At 46.1% G+C, this 12315-nt stretch overlaps 1 protein-coding gene across 3 annotated transcripts in view; it reads right to left on the bottom strand.

The window, feature by feature from the left end:
• The window catches only part of TMPRSS9 (transmembrane serine protease 9), a 316106-nt gene that overhangs the window by 78028 nt on the left and 225763 nt on the right, over window positions 1-12315 (bottom strand). For all 3 annotated transcript variants that reach the window (XM_063920081.1, XM_063920080.1, XM_063920082.1), the window contains 3 exons: window positions 4234-4505; window positions 3893-4029; window positions 3380-3818 (listed from right to left, as the gene is read on the bottom strand). In XM_063920081.1, the coding sequence (XP_063776151.1) occupies window positions 3380-3818; window positions 3893-4029; window positions 4234-4505 (848 nt within the window). The remainder of the gene's footprint in view (window positions 1-3379; window positions 3819-3892; window positions 4030-4233; window positions 4506-12315) is intronic.

Genomic DNA, 12315 nt, shown 5'->3' with positions numbered 1-12315 from the left:
AGCCTTTCACAAAAAAATCTAGATTGAATTAACTGTTGATTGTAATCCCAGCATGCTGCACATTAGTTCCTTTACATCAGGGGTGGGGAACCTTTTTTCTACCAAGGGCCATTTGGATATTTATAAAATCCTTCGGGGGCCATACAAAAATTATCAACTTAAAAATTAGCCTGCCCCCAGTAGTTATGCTCCAGTAGATATGCCCCTTAGTGGTACTGTGTGGTGCGCGCCAATAAATGGGTGTGGACGGCCATATGACACACGAGGCGTGGCCAATTAAAATGGGGCATGATACACATATGCCCCCAATAGTGCAGTGCCAGATACACATATGCCCCCAGTAGTGCACTGCCATATACACTTATGCCCCCAGTAGTGCACTGCCATATACACTTATGCCCCCAGTAGTGCAGTGCCATTTACACATATGCTGCCACAGTTCCAGATACACATTGCCCAATAGTGCGAGATACACATTGCCCCACAGTGCCAGATACATATATATCCCACAGTGCCAGATACACATATATCCCACAGTGCCAGATACACATATGTCCCACAGTGCCAGATACACATTGCCCCACAGTGCCAGATACACATTGCCCCACAGTGCCAGATACACATTGCCCCACAGTGCCAGATACACATTGCCCCACAGTGCCAGATACACATTGCCCCACAGTGCCAGGTACACATTGCCCCACAGTGCCAGGTACACATTGCCCCACAGTGCCAGGTACACATTGCCCCACAGTGCCAGGTACACATTGCCCCACAGTGCCAGATATACATTGCCCCACAGTGCCAGATACACATTGCCCCACAGTGCCAGGTACACATTGCCCCACAGTGCCAGATACACATTGCCCCACAGTGCCAGATACACATTGCCCCACAGTGCCAGGTACACATTGCCCCACAGTGCCAGGTACACATTGCCCCACAGTGCCAGGTACACATTGCCCCACAGTGCCAGGTACACATTGCCCCACAGTGCCAGATATACATTGCCCCACAGTGCCAGGTACACATTGCCCCACAGTGCCAGGTACACATTGCCCCACAGTGCCAGGTACACATTGCCCCACAGTGCCAGATACACATTGCCCCACAGTGCCAGATATACATTGCCCCACAGTGCCAGGTACACATTGCCTCACAGTGCCAGATACACATTGCCCCACAGTGCCAGATATACATTGCCCCACAGTGCCAGGTACACATTGCCTCACAGTGCCAGATACAGTGCCGCCAGAGATCGGAGATGAGCACATTGAAGGGCAGGAGAGGCTCTGCGCTGCGCTATCCTCCCCTCACATAGAAGCGGCTGCAGCACTGGCTGCCGGGCCAGATGCAGAGGCTGTGCGGGCCTTATACGGTCCGCGGGCCGGACGTTCCCCACCCCTGCTTTACATTAAAGGCTGGATAATAAATATACAGTGGCTAAGAAGCACATACGACTGCTAGCCATTTAGGTTTGTCTGTGGACAATAGAATCTTTTAGGTTTCTCGTGCTTTCGATCAGAGTATTGAGCCCCAAAACCTAAAAGATCCTTTGCCTAATTAAAATTACTATATTGGGGACTAAAGCAACAACTTCTACCTAAAACAGGATTGCTGCCTGAAATTGCTTGCTCAAATCTGAGACATACTGTTTGCTGCTATTTGACAAATAGTTTATGAATAACTGACCCTCTTTAGAAATATCTCATATGTTGAGTATAGTAAGAGCACCTTCATGTAAATGCAAGATAATTAGTTGTGTATGCTCATTTACCTTTTAGGGGGTTGGGTACAAAATCCCATCAGTCACAATCCCTACGGTCAGGTTGCCGACAGTGGCATCTTGATGGTCAAAGTCAAGACGGATATTCGGTATTTTAACTTTAACCCTAACCAACCCCGCCCACAGCCTAACCCTGACTGTCCCCTCCCGCAGCCCAGTGTCAGACTGGAACATGAAGGGCCCACCGGGGGAATGTAGTGGTAGTAGCTTGGCCAGTCTCCACAGAGGTTTGGATAACCATTAGCGAGAGTATAGTCTGGGACCCTTGATAAGAATACATGGTAAATAATACTGAGAGCGCATACAATGTACCAGATTAATAACACCAATGCACTAAAGAAAATATACCGTAGTCCTCAGCAGTATAAGTACACAGCGTCGAACCTGATCAGTAGAGGAGGAGGTGGGGCCTCGCCACCCCGGGTAGTGGGGCCCACTGGGGGTTTCCCCCTGCGGGCCAGTACGATCATGCCACAGCCTAACCCTAACTTTCCCCCTCCCCACACCCGCAGCCTACCCCTACCTCCCCCACCTCCACAGCCTAACCATAACCCTCCTCCTAGTGCCTAAACCCTAGTGCTTACCATCAGGAGCTGTCAGGATTCCACTATCGTTATTCTGTCAGGATCCTGACCACATCCCCTTTTAGGAGACATATCTCTTCTGCTTACTAAATCATTAGCATTCTGGCTATATGACCATTTATATTCATTATGTAACTGATCTCCATTTGTACCACTGTAGAATATTCCAACTTAATTTTTAAAAGGGTAAAACAACAAATGTAGAGGTGTTTGATTTTCACTTTCAAATGTAATTAAACTAAAACTTTCAAGACACTTTTTATTTTGGTATCTTCTTTACACTGTTCTATTGTGTACAATGAGTGTACATCTACTGCTAACACTACAAAGCTACATCTCAACGCTATGTGTATGTATAAATATGTTTACGCCTGATCTGTTACATTCTGTTTTTTAGATGGATATTCAGTGCTCACATACACCCAGCACTAAATGAGCCCCATCTTGCCGTGATAATGAGGCAAAAAATAATAATTTCCATCTACATTTTCTAACAAACTAAAAAATTCATTATTACGAGAGAGAGAGAGAGAGAGAGAGAGAGAGAATTAAAACAAAAAAAAAAAGAAATACAGGTATTCTGAATTAGTCATGAAACTGTCATGCTTTTTTTTTATTTGTGTCATTAAACACAGTTTCTATATAGTGCTAATTAGCATACAACACCAATGCTGGTCTTTCTCAAGGCGGGGAAGAAGGTATAATAATTTTTAGCATATAGTAACAGTACGGCATACTAGTTACTGTTGACCGGGATGTAGTCCCAGGATCGTATCACTGGGGAGTCCTATGGTAAAATGTGGGGTGACCATGCGTGATGGTCTGGAGATGAAGCCTTGTTTGGTATTTCAGTTCCAGAGCTTGGAACAAATAAACAGGCAGAGCTGGGAATTCCTCTTCTCTCTGCCCTATAGTCTCTGTACCCCCTAAAACAGCAGTAGTTCCGCAGATGTATTGAGCCATTTCAGACCTTGCATACAAAAACTACTAAGATAACCTTTGCAATTACCTGGTCTTTGAGTGGGTCTCGGTGGCTCAGTGATCCTTGGAGCAGTAGTGCTAGTCTTGGCAGTAGTTGTCCTTTTGCTAGTGGCTTTAGTTGTAGTAGACTTTGGAGTACTTTTTGTAGTTTTCATTTGAGATGTAGTGGTTCTGGCTACTGTAGTTGTCCTACGACCAGTGGACATTGGTGGTCGAATAGTTGATGCTCTTGTGGTGGTGGTGCTTAGAGTTGTAGGAGGCTTTGTGGACTTGGGAAGGTTCATACCACTATCAGTAGTCCTCAGTACAGGAGCCACAGTGTCCAAGATCCAGTCTTTAAGTTTTGTTACTCTGCTATAAACGCCTGGCTTTTTTGCTTGGGCACATCCAATACCCCAACTTACAATACCAGCCAAAAAGAAAACACCTGGACTCTCTTCACATGCTAATGGTCCCCCGGAATCTCCCTTTGAAAATGTACAATATGAGTCAGTAAACAAATTCTTACCATGCAGTAATAAATAGTGCATCTTAATCTCACCTGACAAGAGTCCACCTTTCCATCTAGGAATCCTGCACAGATCATCCGTTCTGTTATAGAGAAGTTATAGAGGACACTGCACATTTTCTGGTCAATGATACCCACTGACGCTTTCTGAAGAACCTCAGGCTTAGACACTGCACAGAAGATATACTGTAATTCTTATTGTGTTTATGCAAACGGGAGGATGAAATGGTACAGATATACAGTAACTGAACCTCAGTGCACAATTAGCTCACATGCCCCTAACTATGTATGAAATTCCTATATGACACAGCCTGTCGTCATCCACAGTGTATGCACACAAAAAAGATTTCTTCCAGTAAACATGCCATGCCTACCATTGCCTTCTTTGATGTTGCCCCATCCAGATATCATGCACTTCCAACCAGCTGGAAATTTCTGCAAGGCAGAAGGAAGACACACAGGCTGTACAAACTTATTAAAGGTCAGGGGACTCGTCAGTTCCACCACAGCCACGTCAAAGTCCAGGGTCAGTGGATTGAAGTGAGGATGTTGGATCACCCTCTTCAAACTGGTCTTCACAGCCACAGTGTCAGCTCCACTAAGTGCAGTGGAGCCCATGTGAGCAGTGACTTGGTCCAACTTAGTTCTGAAAATGGCAAAAACAGAATCCAGGGTCGTTAAGAATTACTTATTTGTTATTTAAAGGTAAGTACTGTGGCTACCAACATCAAAATGCAATTTTTCAACTTGATGTTTCTGAAAGGAAGTCAGTATGCCTAATATTACATTATTTAATAAATATTTAAAAATTATGTACATGATAGTGTACAAATTTACTCGCTAACCCCTCAAATACCAGATGTGTTCTATACCTTAATGACCAGACCATTTCCTCCTGATATTTGCAATGTCTGTCATTTTAAAAATGTAATTTACAATGAGAACTACAGTAATTCAAAGGAATTTTTGTATATATTGTATATTATTGGACACATGGAGAATGCAGCTTTTCTTAATAGAAATAAGATAAATTAGAGCATTGTGTCCTGCGCTTCTGAGCCTAAAGAATGTATAATCAAATGTTCTGAGCATCCAATTCATTGTAAAAGTATATGACTACTCTTCACACTCCTTATTCATCTTTTAAATGTTTGTCAATGGCGTATTTTGCTGTTGTAAGCTATTCCATCAGTAAGTTGTTGTAAATTGACAAGTGTTTGGAAACATCTACAAGAACCATCAAACAGTGCATATTCCTGCAATAGTGTATCCCCAATAATAACTTTACAGTGTTTATCAAAGTGGGCAAGTCAAAGATGGTGAGCTATTGATGCAGGAGTTGAGGTGAATACATAAAGGACAAGTGACAGAGGACAATGGGGGTGATTCAGATGTGGACGGAGTAGCTGCCAATTATTGTTATGTTGCACATGTGCATGACCTGTTCTGTGCATGCGCGAACAGATCCTGCGACTTTGGAAGCAGTCCGGCATTAAACTGTCAGTGATTGTCAGTCTGATGCCATTTGGCAGATGGAAGGGGGCGACGATGGCGATGATGATTCTGTTTGTAAAAAGGGAGGCGTGTCGCCACCACTTAGGGGGAGGGAAGTGGCCAGGATCTCCATCGGATGAAGATTGGATGGAGATTTCCTGGCCTCATACAAGGATCTGATGCGTGGGGCTTGCATGACCCCATAGGTGCCCAAGCCACCCGATGTTGTTGCAGTGATCCAATGTTGCACCATAGGACGTAGCTCGGATCACTTCTGCAGCAAGAGGCGTCTAGTTGTAATAGATGCCTCCTGCTGTATTTACATACAGAGCTATCACTGCTTCTTCCAGGGAAACAGCAACGATAGCTACTCTAACCACATCTGAAATTCTGAATGAGCCTCAATGATAGTAAACTCAAAATTTCTCTTACGTCCTAGAGGATGCTGGGGACTCCGTAAGGACCATGGGGTATAGACGGGCTCTGCAGGAGACATGGGCACCTAAAAGAACTTTCTAGTATGGTGTGCACTGGCTCCTCCCTCTATGTCCCTCCTCCAGACCTCAGTTAGATCTTGTGCCCAGAGGAGATAGGGTGCATTACAGGGAGCTCTCCTGAGTTTTCTGTAAAAAGAATTTTGTTAGGTTTTTTATTTTCAGGGAGCTCTGCTGGCAACAGATTCACTGCATCGTGGGACTGAGGGTAGAGAAGCAGACCCACTTTTTAAGAGTTTAAGGGCTCTGCTTCTTAGGCTACTGGACACCATTAGCTCCAGAGGGAGTCGGAACACAGGTCTCACCCTGGGGTTCGTCCCGGAGCCGCGCCGCCATCCTCCTCACAGATGCCGGAAAAAAGAAGCCGGTGAGTATGAAAGACATATGAAGACGTCAGGCGGCAGAAGACTTCAGATCTTTATGAGGTAAGCACGCAGCAGGAAGCTGCACGCCATTGCTCCCACACTTACACACACACTGGGCACTGATGGGTGCAGGGGGGGCGCCCTGGGCAGCAATAAACCTCGTTTTGGGCATTAAAGCATGTAGTTAGGCTGTGGAGGCAGTAAACTACAGATCCCCGCCATTTTTTCAAATTTACGAGCGGGACCGAAGCCCGCCGCGCGAGGGGGCAGAGCTTGATCCCTCAGCACTAACCAGCGCCATTTTCTCCACAGAGGCTGCAGAGAACGCTGGCTCCCCGGACTCTCCCCTGCTGAGCATCAGAGGGCTGAAAAAAAAAAAAAGAGAGGGGGGCACATAATTAAGACGCATTGAGTGGGGGAAATCTATATATCTATATATATCTATATATATCTATATATCTATATATATATATATATATATATATATATATATATATAAAAGCGCTATCTGTTTTTTTTCCCCCTGGGTCAGATTGGCGCTGGTGTGTGCTGGCATACTCTCTCTCTCTGTCTCTCCAAAGGGCCTGCTTTAGGGAATTGTCCCCTCATAGCTATATCCCTGTGTGTGGGGGGTGTCGGTACGTGTGTCGGCATGTCTGAAACGGAAGGCTTATCCAAAGAGGAGGTGGAACAGATGAGTGGTGTGTCTCAATCGGCGGTGCCGACTCAGGATTGGATGGATATGTGGCATATGTTAAATGCTAGTGTAGCTTCACGGCATAAAAGGCTGGACAAAGTAGAGTCCAGCGCGTCAGCAGGTAATCAATCTATGGATTGTACCGACTCACAGGACCCATCGGGGTCTCAGAAACGTCCCTTCTCACAAATAAGGGACACAGATACCGACACGGACTCTGATTCCAGTGTCGACTATGATGAAGCTAAATTGCACCCCAGGGTGAAAAAAAGTATTCAGTGCATGATTATTGCAATAAAAGATGTCTTACATATCACTGATGAGCCCTCGGTGCCCGACACAAGGATACACATGTTTAAGGGAAAGAAACAGGTTATAAACTTTCCTCCTTCACATGAAATTAATGAGTTATGTGAAAAAGCATGGGAAACTCCAGATAAGAAGCTGCAGATTCCCAAAAGGGTTCTTATGGCGTACCCTTTCCCTACACAGGACAGGGTACGTTGGGAATCCTCTCCCACAGTGGACAAAGCCTTGACACGCCTTTCCAAGAAGGTGGCGCTACCGTTCCCTGACACAGCGGCCCTTAAGGATCCTGCGGACCGCAGGCAAGAGACTACATTAAAGTCTATCTACACTCATACTGGTACTTTGCTTAGACTGGCAATTGCGTCAGCATGGGTATGTAGTGCAGTAGCAGCTTGGACGGATACACTGTCAGCTGACCTTGATACCCTAGATAGGGATACAATTTTGTTAACATTAGCTCATATTAAGGACGCAGTCTTATATATGAGGGACGCTCAAAGACATTGGATTACTGGGTTCAAGAGCCAATGTTATGGCTATTTCGGCAAGAAGAGCCTTATGGATCCGCCAATGGACGGGGGATGCAGACTCAAAAAGGCATATGGAGGTTTTACCTTACAAAGGTGATGTATTGTTTGGGGACGGCCTCGCGGACCTGGTTTCTACAGCTACCGCAGGTAAGTTGACCTTTTTACCTTTTGTTCCCCAACAGCAAAAGAAACCCCCACAATATCAGATGCAGTCCTTTCGGTCGCATAGATCCAGAAGAGGTCGGGGCTCCTCTTTCCTCGCCAGAGGTAAGGGTAGAGACAAGAGGACACCTGCTGCGGCTGGTTCCCAGGAGCAGAAGTCCACCCCGGCTTCCGCTAAGTCTACCGCATGACGCTGGGGCTCCCCTGCGGGAGTCCACACAGGTGGGGGCACGCCTTTGACTATTCAGCCAAGTCTGGGTTCAGTCAGACGTGGACCCTTGGGTGATAGAAATAGTCTCCCAGGGCTACAAGCTGGAATTCGAAGAGGTGCCCCCTCGCCGATTTTTAAGTCAGCCTTACCAGCTTCTACCCCAGAGCGGGAAGTAGTGCTAGCTGCAATTCAAACGCTGTGTCAACAGCGAGTGATTATCAGGGTTCCCCTGAGCCAACAGGGAAAAGGGTATTATTCAACCCTATTTGTGGTTCCGAAGCCGGATGGTTCGGTCAGGCCCATTTTAAACCTAAAATCCCTGAACCTGTACCTGAAAAGATTCAATTTCAAAATGGAATCTCTCCGAGCGGTGATAGCCTGCCTGGAAGGGGGGGATTTTATGGTGTCACTGGACATAAAGGATGCTTACCTTCATGTCCCCATATATCCCTCTCATCAGGAGTTCCTGAGATTCGCGGTACAGGATTGTCATTATCAGTTTTAGACGTTGCCGTTTGGGCTGTCCACGGCCCCGAGGATTTTCACCAAGTTAATGGCGGAAATGATTATCCCATACTTGGACGATCTCCTGATAAAAGCGAGATCAAGAAAGCAATTACTGGAGAACGTGTCACTCTCTCAGAGAGTGCTTCAGCAACATGGGTGGATTCTCAATCTACCAAAGTCACAGTTGGTTCCGACAACTCGACTAGCGTTCCTAGGCATGATACTGGACACGGAACAAAAGAAAGTTTCCTCCCGTTGGAAAAGTCCAGGACCTCCAGAACATGGTCCAAGAACTACTAAAGCCAAAAAGAGTGTCAGCTCATCAATGCACTCGGGTCCTGGGGAAAATGGTGGCAACTTACGAGGCCATTCCCTTCGGCAGGTTCCATGCAAGGACGTTTCAATGGGATCTTCTGGACAAATGGTCCGGGTCCCATCTACAATTACATCAAATAATAACACTGTCCCCCAGGGCCAGGGAGTCTATTCTATGGTGGCTACAGAGTGCTCACCTTCTAGAGGGTCGCAGGTTCGGCATTCAGGACTGGATCCTGGTAACCACGGACGCGAGCCTCCGAGGATGGGGAGCAGTCACCCAAGGGACTGTGGTCAGACCAGGAGTCCTGTCTACACATCAACGTGTTGGAGCTAAGGGCCATATACAACGGCCTTCGTCAAGCGGAGAATCTTCTTCGCAACCTACCGGTTCTGATTCAATCAGACAATGTCACAGCAGTAGCTCATGTGAACCGCCAAGGCGGGACAAGAAGCAGAGTTGCGATGGCGGAAGCCACCAGGATTCTTCGCTGGGCGGAAAATCACGTAAGCGCTCTGTCAGCTGTCTTCATTCCGGGAGTGGACAACTGGGAAGCAGACTTCCTCAGCAGACACGATCTCCATCCAGGAGAGTGGGGACTTCATCAAGAAGTCTTTGCAGAGATAACGGGTCTCTGGGGAGTTCCTCAAATAGACATGATGGCGTCACGCCTCAACAAGAAGCTTCGGAGGCATTGTGCCAGGTCCCGGGATCCTCAGGCAATAGCAGTAGACGCTCTGGTAACGCCATGGGTGTTCCAGTCGGTCTATGTGTTTCCTCCACTTCCTACAGACAGGAGTGGATATGGGACTAAAGTTAGGCTCTGTTAAAGTACAGATTTCGGCCTTGTCAATATTCTTTCAGAAGGAATTGGCTTCTCTCCCAGAAGTCCAGACGTTTGTAAAAGGAGTACTACACATCCAGCCTCCTTTTGTGCCCCCAGTGGCACCATGGGACCTGAACGTGGTGTTGCAGTTCCTTAAATCACACTGGTTTGAACCCCTTAAAACGGTGGAGTTTAAATTTCTCACCTGGAAGGTGGTCATGTTGTTAGCCTTGGCATTTGCGAGGCGTGTGTCAGAATTGGCAGCCTTGTCTTACAAGAGCACTTACTTGATTTTTCATGTGGATAGAGCGGAATTGAGGACTCATCCTCAATTTTTACTTAAGGTGGTGTCTTCGTTTCATTTGAACCAACCTATAGTGGTGCCTGTGGCTACGAGTGACTTGGAGGATTCCATGTCCCTGGATGTAGTCAGGGCCTTAAAAATTTATGTAGCCAGGACGGCTAGAATTAGGAAAACAGATGCATTGTTTGTCCTGTATGCTGCCAACAAGATTGGCGTGCCTGCTTCGAAGCAGACTATTGCTCGCTGGATCTGTAACACGATTCAGCAGGCTTATGTTACGGCTGGATTGCCGTTACCGCATTCAGTAAAGGCCCATTCCACTAGGAAGGTGGGCTCTTCTTGGGCGGCTGCCCGGGGCGTCTCGGCATTACAGCTTTGCCGAGCAGCAACTTGGTTGGGGTCAAACACTTTTGCTAAATTCTACAAGTTTGATACCCTGGCTGATGAGGACCTAGCGTTTGCTCAGTCGGTGCTGCAGAGTCATCCGCACTCTCCCGCCCGATTGGGAACTTTGGTATAAACCCCATGGTCCTTACGGAGTCCCCAGCATCCTCTAGGACGTAAGAGAAAATAAGATTTTAAACCTACCGGTAAATCTTTTTCTCCTAGTCCGTAGAGGATGCTGGGCGCCCGTCCCAGTGCGGAAAATCTGCAAGACTTGTATACAGTTATTGCTTACATAAGGGTTATGTTACAGTTAGAATCGGTCTTGGACCGATACTGTTGTTTTGTTCATACTGTTAACTGGTTATGTGTATTCCAGGTTATATGGTATGATTGGTGTGGGCTGGTATGAATCTTGCCCTTAGATTAACAAAATCCTTTCCTCGTATTGTCCATCTCCTCTGGGCACAGTTCTCTAACTGAGGTCTGGAGTAGGGGCATAGAGGGAGGAGCCAGTGCACACCATACTAGAAAGTTCTTTTAGGTGCCCATGTCTCCTGCGGAGCCCGTCTATACCCCATGGTCCTTACGGAGTCCCCAGCATCCTCTACGGACTAGGAGAAAAAGATTTACCGGTAGGTTTAAAATCTTATTTTTTGTCACAAATGTTAACATCTTCTATACAGGTTGAGTATCCCTTATCCAAAATGCTTGGGACCAGAGGTATTTTGGATATGGGATTTTTCCGTATTTTGGAATAATTGCATACCATAATGAGATATCATGGTGATGGGACCTAAATCTAATCAAAGAATGCATTTATGTTTCATATACACCTTATACAGACAGCCTGAAGGTCATTTTAGCCAATATTTTTTATAACTTTGTGCATTAAACAAAGTGTGTGTACATTCACACAATTCATTTATGTTTCATATACACCTTATACACACAGCCTGAAGGTCATTTAATACAATATTTTTAATAACTTTGTGTATTAAATAGAGATGAGCGGGTTCGGTTTCTCTGAATCCGAACCCGCCCGAACTTCATGGTTTTTTTCACGGGTCCGAGCAGACTCGGATCCTCCCGCCTTGCTCGGTTAACCCGAGCGCGCCCGAACGTCATCATGACGCTGTCGGATTCTCGCGAGACTCGGATTCTATATAAGGAGCCGCACGTCGCCGCCATTTTCACACGTGCATTGAGATTGATAGGGAGAGGACGTGGCTGGCGTCCTCTCCATTTAGATTATAAGAGAGAGAGATTTACTGGAGTTTAGGACTAGGAGGAGTACTGTAGAAGTGTAGAGAGTGCAGAGAGTTTACTAGTAAGTGACCACCAGACAGTGCAGTTTATTTAATATATCCGTTCTCTGCCTGAAAAAAGCGATACACACAGTGACTCAGTCACATACCATATCTGTGTGCACTGCTCAGGCTCAGCCCAGTGTGCTGCATCATCTATATATATTATATATCTGTCTGACTGCTCAGCTCACACAGCTTATAATTGTGGGGGAGACTGGGGAGCACTGCAGTGCCAGTTATAGGTTATAGCAGGAGCCAGGAGTACATAATATTATATAGTGAGTGACCACCAGACAGTGCAGTTTATTTAATATATCCGTTCTCTGCCTGAAAAAAGCGATACACACAGTGACTCAGTCACATACCATATCTGTGTGCACTGCTCAGGCTCAGCCCAGTGTGCTGCATCATCTATATATATTATATATCTGTCTGACTGCTCAGCTCACACAGCTTATAATTGTGGGGGAGACTGGGGAGCACTGCAGTGCCAGTTATAGGTTATAGCAGGAGCCAGGAGTACATAATATTATATTAAAATTAAACA

The sequence above is a fragment of the Pseudophryne corroboree genome, chromosome 1, assembly GCF_028390025.1.
Source record: "Pseudophryne corroboree isolate aPseCor3 chromosome 1, aPseCor3.hap2, whole genome shotgun sequence".
NCBI lineage: Eukaryota > Metazoa > Chordata > Amphibia > Anura > Myobatrachidae > Pseudophryne > Pseudophryne corroboree.
The sequence above is the reverse complement of the archived record's forward strand: the minus strand, read 5'-3'. Positions and strand labels throughout refer to the sequence as shown.